Source organism: Protopterus annectens, chromosome 5.part0 (assembly GCF_019279795.1).
Source record: "Protopterus annectens isolate FY-2018-M chromosome 5.part0, PAN1.0, whole genome shotgun sequence".
NCBI lineage: Eukaryota > Metazoa > Chordata > Ceratodontiformes > Protopteridae > Protopterus > Protopterus annectens.
Window position 1 is genome coordinate 1,327,984,796 of NC_056735.1, and position 19,609 is coordinate 1,328,004,404.

The 19,609-nt window shown below is 39.0% G+C and overlaps 1 protein-coding gene across 1 annotated transcript in view; it reads left to right on the top strand.

The window, feature by feature from the left end:
• LOC122801653 (mucin-16-like) overlaps window positions 1–19,609 on the top strand; it is a 221,402-nt gene that overhangs the window by 47,017 nt on the left and 154,776 nt on the right. Inside the window, exon 3 of the mRNA XM_044071132.1 lies at window positions 8,814–9,074. Coding sequence (XP_043927067.1) covers window positions 8,814–9,074 — 261 coding nt within the window. The remainder of the gene's footprint in view (window positions 1–8,813; window positions 9,075–19,609) is intronic.

The following is a 19,609-nucleotide window of genomic DNA, read 5'->3' on the forward strand; positions in this document are numbered from 1 at the left end:
TAATCGTGCTTTGACTTAGGAATGGGGTCCATTCCCATCATGGTATTAGAAACCCAAAAGATTTGGAGAAATTAAAAAAATAGATAGATATAGACATGGATATAGATATAGATATATAGATATAATATTACATAATATATAATGTCGGTTTATTGATTAGAATATACAATATGGTGAGTGGTTTATATATGATCTGCTTGTTTACATTATTATACAATGTGTATTATTTCTGAAGTTCTTAAGTTTTGTCAAGATACAAATATTTTTTGCAATAATGACTAGATCTATTTGAAAGATAAACACACACACACACACACACACACACACACACACACACACACACACACACACACACACACACACACACACACACACTCACACAAATACACACACAGTACTTATCAATTTGAATGATGACATTATTATCTTCATTAAACCAGAAAATTATTTTCCTTCCTCAGGCATTGAGCATAAAACTTGGGGTCCAGGTACAATGATTTTTAATCAACATTAAAATGAAAAGAAAATGGTCACAATCTGACACTTAATACCAAAAAAATAGGTATAGTGTTACTGACAACACTAAATAATCACAAAAAATGTAGCGTTAGCTGACAGTATTGAACAGTCCAAAGTCTGACTGTTAAAATGCCAGTTTATTGACTACTCATCAGAATCAGTTTGCAAATACAAAACACTCTCCTTTTATACATGTATATAGATCACTACATTAATTAAAAACAATTTAACTATTCATTAAGTTCACAGAAAAAGTTGAATACATTTAAAGGGCCAATACCCGAAAGAGCTTGGGCATCATATATAATAGCAAAATAATATTAATATTTCATACACTGGAGCTGCACAAGCCAGTGCATTTCTTCGTGCCAGTCCCAAGCCTGGATAAAGGGGGAGGGTTACGTCAGGAAGGGCATCCAGTGTAAAACCTCTGCCAAATAACATATGCGGACAACAATACAGATTTCCATACCGGATCGGTCGAGGCCTGGGTTAACAACAACCACCACCAGTACTGTTAGCCAACAAGGTGCTGGTGGAAATTGGGCTACTGTTGGCTGAAGGAGAAGAAGAGGGAGAAAGCATGCCCGAAAGCAGAAAGAGAGGAGGAAGGTTAGGAGTGTAGCAGTGAGGGTAGGAACTTTGAATGTTGGCAGTATGACTGGTATAGGGAGAGAGCTAGCTGATATGATGGCGAGAAGGAAAGTTGATATATTGTGTGTGCAAGAGGCCAGATGGAAGGGGAGTAAGGCCAGGTGTATAGGAGTTGGGTTCAAATTGCTCTATCATGGTGTGAATGGGAGGAGAAATGGGGTAGGGATTATCCTGAAGGAACAATATGCCAAGAGTGTTTTGGAGGTGAAAAGAGTGTTGGACAGAGTAATGTTTATGAAGCTGGAAATTGATGGAATAATGATGAATGTTGTTAGTGCATACGCTCCGCAAGTTGAGTGTGCGATGGATGAGAAAGAAAAAAATTTGGAGTGAGTTGGATGAAGTGGTAGTGAGTGTGCCCAAGGGTGAGAGATTGGTGATTGGAGCAGATTTCAGTGGGCATGTTGGTGAAGGGAACAGAGGGGATGAGGAAGTTATCGCCAGGTATGGTGTTAAGGAGAGGAATGCAGAAGGTCAGATGGTAGTGGATTTTGCAAAAAGATAGGGCATGTCTGTGGTGAATGCATATTTTAAGAAGAGGGAGGAGCATAGGGTGACGTACAAGAGTGGAGGAAGATGCACACAGGTGGATTATATCCTATGCAGGAGGGCCAATCTGAAGGAGTTTGGAGACTGTAAAGAGATGGCAGGGGAAAGTGTTGTTAGGCAGCATAGAATGATGGTCTGCAGGATGATGTTGGTGATCAAGAAGAGGAGGACAAGTGTGAGAGCAGTGCCAAGGATCAATTAGTGGAAGTTGAAAAAGGGTGATTGGGAGGTGAAGTTCAGGGAAGAGTTAAAACAGGCACTGGGGGGGACAGTGAAGAGTTACCAAATAGCTGGGTAACTACAGCAGAGATGGTAAGGGAGACAGCTAGAAAGGTGCTTGGTGTGACATCTGGACAGAGGAAGGAGGATAAGGAGACCTGGTGGTGGAATGAGGAAGTACAGGAGAGTATACAGAGGAAGACGCTGGCGAAGAAGAAGTGGGATTGTCAAAGAGATGAAGAAAGTAGACAGGAGTATAAGGAGATGAGGAGCATGGCAAAGAGAGAGGTGGTGAAGGCTAAGGATAAGGCATATGGAGAGTTGTATGAAAGGCTGGACACTAGAGAGGGAGAAAAGGATCTGTACCGATTGGCTAGACAGGGAGACCGAGCTGAGAAAGATGTGCAGCAGGTAAGGGTGAGAAAGGATAGTGAGGGAAACATACTCACAAGCAAGGAGAGTGTGTTGAGCAGATGGAAAGAGTACTTTGAGGGGCTGATGAATGAAGAGAATGAGAAAGATAGAAGGTTGGATGATGTGCGGATAGTGAATCAGGAAGTGAAACAGATTAGCAAGGAAGAAGTACGGACAGCTATGAAAAGGATGAAGAATGGAAAGGCTGTTGGTCCAGATGGCATAACAGTGGAAGCATGGAGGTGCTTAGGAGAAAGGGCAGTGGAGTTTGTAACGAGATTGTTTAATGAAATCTTGGAAAGTCAGAGGATGCCTGTGGAGTGGAGAAAAGGTGTTTTGGTACCTATTTTTAAAAATGAGGGTGATGTGCAGAGCTGTAGTAACTACAGAGGGATAAAACTGATCAGTCACACCTTGAAGTTATGAGAAAGAGTGGTAGAAGCTAGGTTAAGAAGGGAGGTGATGATTAGTGATCAGCAGTATGGTTTCATGCCGGGAAGGAGCACTACAGATGCAATGTTTGCTCTGAGACTGTTGATGGAGAAATATAGAGAAGGTCAGAAGGAGTTGCATTGTGTCTTTGTGGACTTGGAGAAAGCATATGATAGGGTGCCTAGAGAGGAATTGTGGTATTGTATGAGGAAGTCAGGAGTGACAGAGAAGTATGTAAGAGTGGTACAAGATATGTACGAGGGTAGTGTGACAGTGGTGAAATCTGCAGTGGGAGTGACAGATGTATTTAAGGTGGAGGTGGGATTACATCAAGGATCAGCTCTGAGCCCTTTCTTATTTGCAATGGTGATGAACAGATTGACAGACGAGATCAGACAGGAGGCCCCATGGACTATGATGTTTGCAGATGACATTGTGATCTGTAGTGAGAGTAGGGACCAGGTTGACGAGATCCTGGAGAGGAGGAGATATGCTCTATAGAGGAGAGGAATGAAGGTCAGCAGGACTAAGACAGAATATGTGTGTGTGAATGAAAGGGAGGATAGAGGAATATTGAGGATGCAGGGAGTAGAGTTGGCGAAGGTGGATGAGTTTAAATACTTGGAATCAACAGTTCAGAGTAATGGTGAGTGTGGAAGAGAGGTGAAGAAGAGAGTACAGGCAGGATGTAATGAGTGGAGAAGAGTGTCAGAAATAATTTGTGACAGGTGGGTACCAGTAAGAGTGAAAGGGAAGGTCTACAAGAGGGTAGTGAGACCAGCTATGTTGTATGGGTTGGAGATGGTGATATTGACAAAAAGGCAGGAGTCAGAGCTGGTAGCGGCAGATTTGCACTGGGTGTGACAAGGATGGACAGGATTAGGAATCAGTATATTAGAGGGTCAGCTCAGGCTGGACGGTTTGGAGACAAAGTCAGAGAGGCAAGATTGCATTGGTTTGGACATGTGCTGAGGAGGGATGCTGGGTATATTGGGAAAAGGATGCTAAGGATAGAGCTGCCAGGTAAAAGGAAAAGAGGAAGGCCTAAGATAAAGTTTATGGATGTGGTAAGAGAGGACATGCAGGTGGTTGGTGTGACACAGCAATATGCAGAAGATAGGAAGAAATGGAAACGGATGATCTGCTGTGGCAACCCCTAACAGGAACAGCCGAAAGAGAAGAAGAAGTTGGTTGATGTAAATATTTTGATAATTAAAAATATAAAATGTAAAATTGTATATCAGAGCTTTCTTTCATAATTTGTTAGACCTCATGCCAGTGGAGTTATATCATAGCGTTCTTTAATAATTTGTTAGATCTCATAACAAGTAAGGGATGTATTGAAATATTTTTATTTATCCCAGGATACTGTATGGCATTTAACCTTAATTGCCATTTGACCTCCTTAAATTCTAGGAGTGTTTTACACTACCCCTACAGTTGACATTAACACGTTCTAATATTGCACATAAAAACTTTCTGTAAGTATAACAGATCCTTGAGTATTTGTATAAGGCATTACTCTTGTTACATTTTACTATATCGTAATTATGTTTGCAATTTTTTTTTGTAGATGTCTCTTAGTCTTGCCCACATAAAACACCAGACATATTGAACATTTTGTGAGATAAACAACAAATTTTGTTAAACAATTGCCTTTTTCGAACATTACAAATGAATGTATGTTGTTTTCTAGGGTTAAAATTCCCACTCTAAAATATAACAGCACTTTGGGCAAGTCCCACATTTTACAGTCCTTTTTTATTGGGCCATATATTGACTTACACCAGATACCCCCCTCCATTCAAATCATTCCTTCAAGTTTTTTCCTGTGTTATATATAAACATTGGTGTAGCCCTAATAACTGATGTAAACTTGGATTAGTCCTTAACATGTTCCTGTTTCTTTTTACAATCTCCTTAACTTCTGCCTGGGGGCTGTATTGCACAACCAAACTCTTTCATAGTTCTTCTCATAACCTGAGAAGGTATTATTTTCCATCCTCATCCCTAATAAAGGTTTATACTTAGTTCGCCATTGTGACTCAACATAATGTCTTATGTTGTTAACTAAATGTGATGGATACTGTCTGGCTAAAAACCTACTGGTTACAATGTCCAGTTCTTGATTTAAATCTTCCACATGTGATGTCATTCTAGTGACTCAAATGCATTGACCTTTAACAAAACATATTTTTTGACTCAGTGGATGTCAACTTGCAAATTCTAAATAAGAATTGCTAAAAGTGGGCTTCCTATAGATCAATGATTTAAACCCATGATCAGTGTGGGAGATTAATGGGTCTAAATTTATATGGTTAAAATCCTAGTTAATCTAAACTTTAAAAAGATTGAGGAATTTTTAAGATAATTAGCAAATTCAAAAATAATTTTGTCAGATCCTCTCCAAAGAATAAAAATGTCATGCAAAAATCTTACATATCATTTAATATTGCCTGAATACTCTGAATTCAAAACTTTTGTTGTCTCCCAGTGTAATAAAATCAGATTGGCGTAAATGGGGGTACAAGACACCCCCATGGCAACCCCTTTTATTTGTTTAAAATATTCACCTTCAAAAAAATAAAATTGTACTCTAATACTAATGACTAACTCCAAAATTAAATTAATTTTATCAAAGGAGAAATGAATACACTGTCTTATACTACTGGAAACTGTTCAATACCTTCCTGTTTAGGAATAGAAGAAAACAGGTCCACAATGTCAATAGTTAAAAAAGATCAAATCTGTAGGCCACAATTCGATAATTATGATATAGTAAAAAGTAATGAGAATAATGCTCTGTACAAATACTCAAGGATCTGTCATTCTTACAGAAAGTTTTTATTTGCAATATTAGAACAAGTTAATGTCAGCCTTAGGGGTGGTGATTGTAAAATACTCATAGAATCTAAGGAGGTCAAATAGCAATTAAGTTTAAATACCGCATAGTATCATGGGATAAATACAAATATTTCAATACGTCCCTTAATTGTTATAAGATCTAACAAATTACTAAAGAATGCCATGATATACCCCTTCTGTTTATGAAGCCTAACAAATTATGAAAAAAGCTATGATGTACTATTTTATATTCTATATTTTTTAATTATCAAAATATTTACTTTCACCATCTTATTTATTTATGTGGTTTTAATGACATTTTAATATTATTTTGCTATTATATATGATGCCCAAGCTCTTTTAGGTATTGGTACTTTAAATGTATTTACCTTTCCCTTTGAACTTAATGAATTGTTAAATTGTTTTTAATTAATGTAGTGACATATATATATATATATATATATATATATATATATATATATATATATATATATGTGTATAAAGGGAGATTGTTTTGTATTTGTAAACTGATTCTGATGAAGTCCTGATGAGTTTTGGAAAAAAGCTCTTAATCTATGTGTGTATTTAATAAATTTGTATTTTAATGGAGTCAAGCTTTGGATGATTTGTTACTGGCAGCTAGGTTATATTTTTTGTGATAATCTGACATTTCTTAACATGTTGAGGAAATTCTATCACCATTCCATTGATGCCGCCACTCATGTTAACTAAGTCATTGCTCATTTGTATCCCTCCAAAATGTAACTTGATAGATCAGCCCAAAGAAGAAAACTGGGCAGTGGGGTCACATACTTCAAAAATGGAGCCCTAAAGGAAGTATTTAAAAAAGTTGTTTTGAAATTATGATAAATAATAAGACTATGATTTTCTTTTCATATAGTCAAATATTTCTTTATAACGTGTTGAGTTTTTCAGTCTCTTGGGACTACATTTTCAATAACCCAAAACCTGGATCTAAAATCTTGTACCCTCCCATTGTAAATCTGTGTCTTTAAGATAATAATTACATTTTAAAATTAGGAGTACTACCAGAAGAGTTCATTACATACATATAATCCCTAAAATGTTTGCTCCCCTCCTCATATTTAAAAAAATATATGTATCTCTTCAAATGTCATTCCTGTAAATTTAATAAATATATACATCATGTTCAACTGTTGCTCCATATTGTAATACATTGAGAGTGCTGATTACACTTCAGATTTAACAAAAAGGTCAGCCTGCTAAGTACTTCTCTGAAGTCATGATAGTGCAGAATTTCTGTTATGCATCTTTTAAAGCTGTTACATGCTCTCCTCTCACACTACATAAATGGCAACCACCAAAGAACAAAACTGGAAAGCTATTACAGCCTTAAAACCTGTAATACGCCTCATGTTACATTGCATAAAATTAAAGTGTTGCAGTCAGAAATGTCTTAACGGTTTTAAACTTATCGGTACATCAGAAGTACACTTTGCTTCTGGTTGCTCTCTGTATGGCAGCATTACATGTGTTTCTGCTTTAAAAGCTATAACACATTTCACAATACTACCTTTTTTGCTTAGTATTTCATAGCACATCAGACTAGCTAAAACTTCATTGTGTACTACAAATAATTTTGATCAGTCATAACTTACTAGTTATGTGTTCTCAAAATGATTCAACAAAATGTATAGACTACTAGTTCTCGAACTCAAACAGGTGAGTTATAACTGGGGACCTAACCATAATCCTCTGTTTCCGATGAGTTATGATATTATATCTCTAAGCAAGTTATATAAAGCTCAACAGTGCAGATAGTATTTTATACAGCTATAGTCATACTCTGGTTTGAAGATTGCTTGATGTTTCTGAGAGATACTCAGAAGAAAAAAGTAGTCTGTTATTCACAAACAGTGACATACTCATCAGGGATTTGGACTGGACATGTTATGAGATAGCACTCTAATACCAACTGTTCTGATATGCAAGTTCAGATTTTTTTGTTAAATGACAAAGCTCTAAGCTGCATTTAATCCTCCAGAATGTGCAAACATTAATTTGGCAGTTATCACTAATTTCTTCTTCAAATTTAAAAACTGCCTTGATATCTAGTTGTTGTACTAGTGTAATGAATATTACATTTCTAAAATAAAAAAGACAAAACTGAATTTTCTTAACATTCATAAACTGGAGTAGAGCAGTTGTGACACATCACTTTCTGCAGTTATTATCAGCCTGCAGTAAATCTGCTAAACAAAAATCCTACGCTTGGAGATCTTTTTCAGCACTGCGGTTATACTGCAGTATAACGTTCATCTTACCCAACATGTGACAATTGATCCTGGTTCCATATCTGTTTTAGGAAGTTCCGTAGACCAATGCATCTGCATTTGTTAAGCACAATGTATCAGCTGAAACTCATCCAGTTTTTCACTTTGGTTAATGACCTACAATTATAACAAGAGCATGTTAAAAATGTTCAAACTATTTGACAGCATACAAGAAAATTTACTTTAGCTTGTGAAGTATTCTACTATTTCCGTTTCTCAGTGGTTAGACTAATGATGCGGAATTTTATAATGTTGTGCCTGGCTAAGTGAAGGATGTTACTGCTTTAATACTTTACTGTATCTGCTATGGAAATGTCATTCCCTGATTTTCATTGTTTCACTAAGATCACACTGCTCCGAGTAAAGAGAAAAGATGAGCTGTGTGAGTGAGTGTTTGTGTGTGTGTGTGTGTGTGTGTGTGTGTGTGTGTGTGTGTGTGTGTGTGTGTGTGTGTGTGTGTGTGTGTGTGTGTGTGTGTGTGTGCATGTGTTTTCTTAGGTTTACTTTTCTCTGATTTTCAGCACCCTCAGAAGTAAGTATATTTCGAGATGGAGTGGGGCACATCATCAGTGTTTACTATTCAAGTGAAAGAGCCACCTGCAAATATTGGAATGGCCAATATTTTGAACTCACAGTATTTTAAAATGTAGATGTTTTATTTAACATTTTGAACCCTGATGTCGTGAGGCTTGATACCCTATTATGAGTCATTCTCAGTAATTTCTCACTTAAGCATTTAACTAATTTTTGGAATTTTACTACCATTGAAAAGTAATTGTGTAGATTTTAAATTTCTGGTAAATAAAATGTCTTTTTTTTGTTTTGTTTTATTTTTGTTTGTTTGTTTGTTTTTTGTGGTAACTACAGTGCCTCCTGTGATAAAGTACATAGTACTGGAAAAAGCCAGTAGTGAAGCTATCCAGATCAGCTGGGATGTTACTGGAGGACCAAGAAATATTCAATACACGGTGATTCTTTACAACAAGACCAGGAAAGAAATTAACCAAACAACCATTAACACAACACGCGCAGCCTTTGAGAACTTACTTCCTGGCTATTTCTACACTGTAGAAGTACAAGTGATGACCTGCAGCATTCCAAAAAGTCAAGAAATAACTGTCAGGACAGGTAGGTCTGATGATGGAAATATTTTGTTCATAAGTAAAACAACAAAGTACTTATTTATTTATTGACATTTGTTTACCGGTAAAGTCCGACTAGATAATTTTATCTGTTTTTAGTGGAGAGTCAGGGAGAAAAGCTTCACAAATATAAGAAGAGAAGATTCATATAAAAAGGTGAAAACTCACATCATATTACAATATATTATAAACATATATATATATATATATATATATATATATATATATTAGATATAGATAGATTTATGTAGATGGATATATTAATACAAATATTAATACACATATGACATGTAGAATAATACATATATTCCATCAGTCAAACAAGATAAATACAATATCAGGTAGTAGTGAAATATATTGACATGTTATAAGCAAGTTAGTGTATTACTCATTCATAAAGCAAATGTTAAAACATTGTACTCTCCTAATAATGCTACGGACATATCCCAAAGGAATAACACCAAAACTATTGCACTCACAATAATCACACTAAATACATTTGCAGTTTCTGAATTAGAAAAAAAGATGTAAGATGGGATCCCTCAAAGTAGCAAAAATCACTTAGTGTAGGCTGTGCTGTGTGATCTAGATACATCATGCAGCCAACTACCAAGCACTGCTTATCTATACAGCAACTATATTGTTATCCATTTCAGCCACCTTACAAATTATAAAATATAATAAGGCTATTATTACATACTTGTGCAAAGCAGTACCACCCCAGTACAATACAGCAGTGTTCATTTTCTTACATTTCCTTACTACCTCCATATTCAGACACAGTCTTCCAATTTTTATTATCTTACTCCATGCCATTCTTGCATATTAAATTGTCCTCTGCTTATAGTTTTCATATTCTCCTAATGTTTGAAGTAATTCTTGATGTCTAGGAGAAACATGCTTCCCTTCCTAGTGTTCAAAATGACACTTGTTAGGCAGGGTCATCTCTAAGCAATCTCACCTAATGAACAAAAAAATGTAATACTTGTTGTCTGCATGATCTGCTCTTCCAAAATGTTCAACATGATACCTGTTGAACATGAAATGTATGTATGTCTTTCGGCTTATCCCAGTTAGGGGTCGCCACAGTGGAACTCCAGTCTGCTAATGATTGGCAGTTGATTTTTATGGTGCTGAGTTGCCAGACTGACACCCAACCTTTAAAGAAGGCACACCCATTCATGCATGCACATACCTGCATGTCTTTAGACATCATTCGACCATGGGGAGGACATGCAGACTCCACACAGAAGGTGCTCCAGCCGAGAATTCAACAGGAGAACCTCTTGCTGTGAGGCGACAATGCTAACCGCTGCAACATAGCAGCCCCTAGTGATCTAATGGCAATTATTCTCAAGTTATTCATTTATCATATAATGCAACGTTCATTGAAGCAGTGTCATTGGTACAACAGGTAGTACACTGACCTTTGGTGCTGGAAGATGTGGCTTCTATTCTCACTACAGGTGACTGGATTACTGACACTACAATGCAGCATTTGTGAGATGGCAGGCAGGCAGGTAGAGGGAGGAGTGTATGAGATGTTAAACCAAGGTCCCATTTGCTTGAGTTAATGGTAGTTTGTGTCTTTTGGCTTTTCCCGGTTAGGGGTGGCCACAGCGGAACTCCGGTCCGCTAATGATTGGCAGTAGATTTTTACGTGCTGGCTTGCTGGGCCTAACGCACAACCTTCAACAAAGGAATGCCCACTCACGCATGTCGACACACAAAAGATGCTCTAACTGAGAATCAAACGGGCAACGTCTAACTGTGAGGCGACAATGCTACCGCAGCACCACCACCACGAGTTAATGGTAGTGCAGGTGGATAAAAAAGATCCCATGCCATTTATCAAAAATAGTAGGGGAAGTTCCCCAATATTTTGACCAAATTTCCCTAAGCAGCATAAATACCATTTCAGGTCTCTGCTGATAAATAGGTTTTGCAGAAGAATTTCCTTTTGGTGGAAAGCATAATAGCTGTAATTAGGGTCTATATTACATATTCGAACGCTTAAATGTTCGAATCGCTAAAGATCGACCTTTAGTGATCAAACATTTAAATGTTCAAATATAAATAAAAATTAAAAAAAAAAATGGAAAAAAAAACTAAAGGGTGTAAGCAGGGGGGCAAGCCCCCTGCACCCCCACACCTCCCACTACTTAAATATACCAACTCCAAGATTGCGCTACAGTGTAGGGAATGGGAAATTTCCATTTCTGCACTGTAGCGCACTGAAGTGCAATCTCGAAGTTGGCATATTTAAGTAGCGGGGGGTGTTGGGGGCACAGCCCCCCACGTGTGGGGTGCAGGGGGCTGCACCCTTCTTAAACCCTTTCCTTTTTCTTTTTTTTTAGTATTATTTTTTTATGCATTCGAACATTTGAATGTTCGATCACTAAAGGTCGATCTTTAGTGATTCGAACATTTAAGTGTTCAAATATGTAATATAGACCCTGTAATTATGGTAACAAGTGTGGAATAACAGATCCCTTACAAAGCCCCAGTTCCAAACTCCCCACAGAGCTGAACAATCAGTTACAACAGTTACAACTACATGAACAGTGGTTTCTTATGGTATTTTGTTGGGGATCAAGCTCACTTGCACTCCTGATGAGAATCATAGGATCATAGGAGGTTACTAGGCTATTGGCCATAAGGGCCTTATAAGCATAGCCAATGGTTTAACCCACATTTAGACATGTCAGCACCTAGAGCCCCTCTCCAGTAGGGACATAGGTGGAATCCCAGGAGTGTATTTTCTGTTTGTCATCCAGTTATCCAGGTTGCACTTAAAAAGGGATAATGAGGTACTCTGCTTGATGTGGAGAGGGAGTCTATTCCACAGATAGGGGAGTTTCTGGGACACAAATCTGTCCCACCAACAAGTCCTATTGATATCACAGACTAGGTTGAGGTCGCGCATATGGGTTGATCGAGTGGAGCTTGACTTGTGGATATGCAGCAGTCCCATCAAGACGGAGTCTGAGATTGCTTTGTATGCCAGACAGATGTCACCTCTGAGGAGTCTGTATGAAACTGAGTAGAGGGACAGGGCTTTTACCCTGTCTGTGTAGGGTAGGTGTTTGAGGCCCTGGATTCTCCTGGTAAGGAACCTCTGTGGTCTCTCCAGCTGCTGCATGTGCTTTGTGAGGTACATGCTGAAGGAGACATTGTACTCAATAATTGTCCTTATAAGGGAAGAATACAAGGATCTTATGACTTCTTTGAACCTGGATGAGATACCCTTACTTATGAGGTGGGCCATATAGAAAGCTTTAAGTACAATGGAAGAAACATGGTGGTCAAAAGTCAGGTTACTATAATCCTGGGTGCCCAAATCCCTCACTACTGATTGTGTACTTAGGACATTGTTATTAATGTGATAATATGTGGGGACATCACTCTCCCCAAAGGGGAGGATGATGATGATGCATTTTTTTGGCATTCAGCTTGAGGCCATGTTTCTGGCACCAATCATTTTTTGGGTGAGACCCTCCTGGGGACATCCACATCACTTGGGGAATTGATGACTGTGCCCAGCTTGCAGTCATCTGCAAACTTGGTCAGCCATAGCTTACTGGTTTTGGCCTGCACCTCAGAAAAGTATATCCTGAATAACAGAGGCCCCAAGACCAATCCCAAGGGTACTCCACTCATTACAAGTCTACTGCTTGAGGTGGCTTCCCTTATTTTGATTAGGTGGGTTTTATCAATGAGCCAGTTTGCTACCCATCTGGTAACATATGGATTGATGCCTAGTTGAGAGAGTTTACCTACTATGCCCGAGTGGGGAATAGTGTTGAAGGCTTTGGCCAGATCAAGGTAGGTGGTGTGCACCATCTTCCCATCATCCATGGCTTTGGTGACTGTCTCAAAAAAGTCCACCAGATTTAACAGACATGACCTCACCCTGACAAAGTTTGCCAATTCCCTGTTAATGAGGTCCGTGATAATCCATTCCATGGCCTTGCAGATCAGGCTAGTTAAGCTACTGGGTCTATAATTTCCTGGATCAGTGGACACTCCACTTTTGTGTAAAGGGATGACAGTGGCTGTCCTCCACTCAGCTGGGACAAAGCCAGTACTCAGGCTTTGTTTGAATAGGGTGCCTAATGGTGCTACGTTTGTGTCTGAGTTCATGTAGGATGCAGCCTGGGATGCTATTGGGTCCCATGGAGGCTGTATTTTATGCCTTTGAGAGGTTTGTGATGACCTGTTCCTTAGATATAAGGTGTGGGGGCAGGTACTGGGGATGTCCTGATTTACTGATGGGTGGGACAGAGGGGAGAAGTTTTCACTGAAACTGTCAGCCAGTATCTATAACATTTGTGTATGTGGTGTCCTTGACCACCAGTTCTGAATAGATCTGAGTGCTTCCTTTGAGATTGCGCACACATGTGAAGAAGGCCTTATGATTGTCTCTAGTAGATGTTGCTAATTTGGACTCAAAGTTGGCTTTAGATGATTTCACTAGTGCTTATTTGCTTGTTCAGGCTAAGGAGAGATTGCTTCCAATTGGGCACATGTTCTTTCTTGGTTCTGGATAGCATTTTTTTTTCCTTTTGTTATATAGTTTATTTATTGCAGATGTCCAACAGACAGGTTTACTCTTTCTTGCGGAGGATGATTTTGTCCTGTCAGTTATTCCTGATTCCATGCATCTGTATAAATGCTTGTGTAGTACTTTGGTGTAGATTTAGATATTGGTGCTAGTTCCTGCAGTGGGGGAGGGGTGGTGAAGCTGTTTATACCATCCGTCAGGAGGTTGTAATCAGCTTTGGAGAAGTTTTTTTGTTTGACCCTAGCTAGAGGGGGTCAGGGGAGATGATTACTTTGAAAGTGACCACTTTATGGTCGGATCTTACCAGGGAGGATGATACCATAGGGGTGCTGTTGTGGTTACTCATGTAGGTTAATACTAAGTCCAAGATATTATCACCTCTTCTGGGGATATCGACTAGCTGTTCCAAGGCATTTGCATTGATAAAATCAAGGAATCTCTGGGCATTTGTGTTCTGGCATGAGTAGTTTTTCCAATCTATGGTTGGGTAATTAAAGTCACACAGGATCAGGGTAAAGGGTTAATTCTTGATAGATCTGAAGAGGTCCAGAAAGGTGGAGTTGGCATCTTGAGTCAAATTTGGTGGCCTGTAGTTAGCTATAATTTGAATAGAGGTCTTGTCAATGGTTAACTGCACCTGGAGTGTCTCCTGTGCGTCATACTGTTTAACCAGTCTGAAGGTGTGTGTAACTTTAATATATATATATATATATATATATATTGAAACTCCACCTCCTTTGGCTTTGCTGCCCACATTTTGGGGTCTGAATGCATGATAGGATGAGTAACCAAGTAAGGCTGGGGTGCTCTCCGCAGCTTTAAACCAGTTTCAGTGACTGCATAAATGTCAGCATCTTCCAGGGTTAAGAATGCTTGCAATGAGTGAAGTTTAATGTTTAGACTCCTAGCATTTAGCACCATGAACTTTAATTTGCATTTTGTTGAGATTTTTATGTTGGTAGTATCGACCTCATGACTTTTCATAAAAAAGGCACTATGGGGGAGTCAAGGGACTTTGCCAGAAGCCTAAAGCCCAAGTGAGACAAATGCAGGCCATCTCTAGGAAAGCATTATGGTCTGTCAATCATATCTTCCCAAGCTGTCAGGCACTGGACCCCCCTGGAATAACACCAGAAACTAAGCCAATTGTTAAAGTCAATCATTTTCTGTTTGTATTAAGGCATCATTCTGGGTGATGGTAGAATGCTGCTTAAGACTAGGGACATACTTACCTGGAACACATATTTAGCAAGCTCAATCATATCTCTCTTCATATAGTCCAGAGAGTTATGTCTCAAGTTGTTCATGCCAACATGGACTATGACAGAGTCATAACAGTATCTGTTGTTGAGAGACTTGAGTGCATGTGTGATATGGTGGATTCTGGCACCTGACAAACAACTAACTGTGACTTTCTCCTTATCCAGCCTGGTGAGAGGCACATCTGTGTGTTTCACAATGGCGTCTCCTATGATTAATATGTTGGGTTTGTGGTTAGATCTTAGCGGTTGTGAGACACTGGTGTGTGGACTATGTATGGTATGTGATGTGGAGGGTTGTGGGGTTCTCATGTGTTTTTGCCTCTGATGTCTCCTTTGTTTAGGTTTGTTTTTGTTGAGAACCTCCGCATATGTGGGTGTGTGTTGTATAGTTGTGGGTGGTATTTGAAGTGTAGTGATTGTGTTGACAACCTTCTCAGTGCCAGATATACTGGCTTATGAGGGAGAGAGCCTAGACTTCAGCTTCTTTATGTAATTGCATCTCTCACAAATTGTGTTCCTAGGTGGTAGTAGTAGATGGTTGTCCATGTACATGAGGCAGTTGCTACACTTCTCTCAGGATGCCCATATCAACCAGGCTGGCAGGAGAAACCGTAGGAAATTGTCCATCCATATTTGTCAGAATCTGAGGGAGAGAGGCCAGGCAAAGCTAAGGGATAAGCCTAAAGCCCAAGTGCTTAACCCAAAACTAAGAGGCTTAGAATAACACATAAAATTTAAACAAGCTAAAAACAAGCAGTAATAAATGCACCAGAGAAGATGCAATTGAGCACTTTAGAGAACAAGTAGCAGAAAAACCAAGATGAAGTGACAGAGTAGGAGGAGGAAACACAAATACTGTAAAAGTAGAAAGGGAGAAAGCAGATACCTCAAGGTTAAGAAACTAAGGGGGTTGACCTTCCCAAATGTTCTCTCTGTATTAGGTAGAATGAACTAATGACACTGGACTGGGGGGAGTGTCTCAGATCAAATTTACACTAGGGATTGACAATCGCAAAACTACCATGTATAAGAACAAGACAAGACACCAGTAGGGAGGGTGGGAAACTATGCTACAGCTACTAGCTACACTATTTTAGGCAGAAAACACTACATAAATGTTTATCACTGCAGAAAAACAGTAGTGAGACACTAAGTGAAAGTTTTAAACAGATAAAGGAGCAAGGAGGCTCCACTAATGCTTTTACCTGCAAACACATCAGTTATATGATACACTCCTTGGCAGGAAATCAGAACAAACAGATGCTTAACAAATAGAGAACATTTCCAGTTAATACCTTTCACACAGTGAAAGTAGCTAAAAAAGCTTTATAAACAGTGTGACAGTAACAAAAGTGATTTAAAAGACCCTGTAAGGCAGACAATTTCAGTAGAGTAGTGCAGATTAGTTTACAGCAATAAAATACAGTAAAAATAGACAATAAAAAGTGCTATAAATGGTTAGAATAAACAATAACTAGTAAAAATAAGCAAAAAAAGGAATACTTATTGTTATATATCACAGATCAGAGTTGTGGTCAGTGCCCCTCTTCTATTCAGCTCAGTGTGAATAAACATAGAATTCATCTCAAAGCCAGGGTCTAAATACCAGAAGGTACAACCTGAAACCACTTAAAAAAGCTCAGAAAGACCAATGCGTGCTTACTCCAAGCCCTAGACCAGCCAACCTTTACCAGCCAGAAGCCAGTCAACAACAATCCTCTCACTAAAGTGAAGAAAGGCTTCTGCTAATTCAAGATGGCCTGGGACATCCACTGCAAACAAATAATGAGGCTCTGAGACAGCAAATCTGAACTAGAACTATGCTACAGCTACTAGCTACACTATTTTAGGAGAAAATGCTACAGAAATGTTTATCACAGCAGAAAAACAGCAGTGAGACACTAAGTGAAAGTTTTAAACAGATAAAGGTGCAAGGAGACTCTAAAGAATACTTTTAACTGCAAACAAATCAGTTATGTGATACACTCCCTGGCAGGAAATCAGAACAAACAAACAGATGCCTTTCTTCATCTTACTTCCATATTCTAAACCCACAGCTACACAACCTTGGGGAAATGTAAAACAGTCAATAAATGTGTAAATATCTACAAATGCTTTCCTCTCTTATTCCTCCTAACCTACTGTACCTATTCCATCCTAAACTCTTCTCAACTACAACAACTACCTTCACTCTTACACTAATACCATCTCCAAACAACTTCCTTCTCAATAAACCCAAATGACTAAAAGCTAATCCCTATAATGACCTAACCTTATCTGGAGATATCCATCCCAACCCTGGTCCTGGCTTCACAACTAACAACTCCCTCCCCCACCCCCTACTTCGTTCATAGCACACTCCAACTCCACCCCTCCCTCTTCCTCTCCTACCTCCTCTCTTAACACCCTTAAGTTCTTTACTATAAATGCTCAGAGCCTAAATAATAAAATACATCAAATACAAGCTTGGATTTGCCACAACCAACCTGACATCTTAGCCATCTCTGAAACTTGGCTAAAACCCCATACTGCGGACTCCGAAATCCTACCTCCTGGTTACCAAATCCATAGAAGTGACCGTTTAAACAGAAAAGGAGGAGGCTCTGCTCTAATCTACTTTAACCTTCTCTCAGTAATCCCTCTACAAACTCCAATTCCACAATTCAAAAATTCTGAACTAACAGCTAGTCTCCTACAACTAAATAAACATAAAAATATCTGCATTATCTCCCTATATATATCCCCTGGCGACAACATCTCTACCCTTGAAAATATTCTTCACTGGGCCTCAACCAAAATAAAATTCGAAACCTTCATCCTAGGCAATGTTAATATTGATTGGAATAAAATTAACTCATCTTCTCCCTCCCTATTCATTAACCTCTACAACTTTACCCAAGTAATTCACACTACCACATGCCCAAATAAACACCACCCCCCCAGGATCCATCATCGATTGGATCTTAGTCTCCCACCCAAACAAAATAATTCTCTCTGGCACTATCCCAGACACCTTTAGTGACAATCTCCCTGCATTCATACATCACTCAAACAACACCACTAAACATCAGCACCATTACATCCACACTCGTAATCTCAGCAACTTCAACCCCACAAACTTCTCCAACACTCTTAAACACACTAACTGGCAAATCCTAAATACTCTTCCCCTTGACAACGCAGTAGAACATTTTAACTCTATTTTCCTAAAAATTCTCAAGTCCCAAGCCCCACCAAGAAACAAACGAGTCAAAACTAATTCTGCTCCATGGCTTTCCAAAGAAACCAAACAAATCATGAATTGTTGGGACAAATACTTGAAGCTCTACCAGAAAAATAAGATGCCTTCCAACCTGCTTCAATACACCCAACTTCGCAACCAAGCAAAAAAACTAATCACCTCTGACAAAAAAAACTATTATAATAAACTTCAGTCTAACAATAACGTTAACCCAAAACAATTCTGGAAATCTATTAATTCCCTACTCCACCCAGGGTCCAGGAATTATCCCTGCCCAGACCCTAGCATAACTGACTCAGAACTCAGCTCTCGATTTAACACATTTTTTACTTACTCTATAGCTAATCTTACGAAATCTTTCCCAGACAACAATCCTTCCTACTCTCATTCCTCTACTCCCTCCTACCCTCTTAACTGCCCTCCTAATTTCCATCTCAAACCTGTTCCAACTACTTTTATAAAAAGACTTCTCACTAAACTAAAGCCTTGCTCAAATGTCCCTGACAACATACCCTCCTCCTTCCTCAAGGCTGCTGCTGAAGGTATTGCCATCCCTATCAGCATCCTAATCAATAGATCTATAAAAGAATCATACGTACCCAAACTCTGGCGATCTGCCTTCATCTTTTCTCTTCATAAAGGAGGCAAAAACACTAATATCTTCAACTTCCGCCCAATCGCCCTTCTTTCACCTATATCAAAAATTTTTTGAAAAATGTGTCCACCACCAACTTATGCCTTTTTTAACCCAAAATAACCTCATAACTCCCACCCAGCATGGTTTCCGCCCTGGCCGCAGCACCATTACCGCCTTGCTATCCATTTTAGAAACAGTAAATCAGGCCCGAGACTCCGGATTACTAGTATCCTCAGTACTACTTGATCTTTCTAAAGCCTTCGACACTGTCTCCCACAAAAACCTTCTCTTCCATCTCTCCAACCTTCATCTCTCCCCTGAAACCCTCTCCTGGTTCTCCAGCTACCTATCTGACAGATCGCAAGCTGTCAGATGGAATAACTCTACCTCCTCCTTCCTGCCCACACCCACCGGTGTTCCCCAGGGATCCATCCTTGGACCCATGCTCTTCAACATCTTCATAAACAACCTTCACACTGTCATCCCTGACACAACAGTTATCCAATACGCTGATGACTCCACCTTAGTTTGTGCCGCTGCCAACCTGCAAGAACTACTTATAAAAACACAAATAGCTTTTTCCACTACCAAGAACTGGATGCACTACAACGATCTCTCTCTCAACTCTAATAAATCTAAAATAGTTCTCTTCCCTCCCACCAGGCCCTACTCCTTCGACAAAAACGCTTTCAAAGCCCTTAGCTAAAGCAACACTGCCATAGAAGTAGTTCCTTCTGCAAAGCTCCTTGGTATCACCATAGATGAATACCTTAAATTTGATATCCACGTACAACAAAACATCAAGAAAACCCACCAA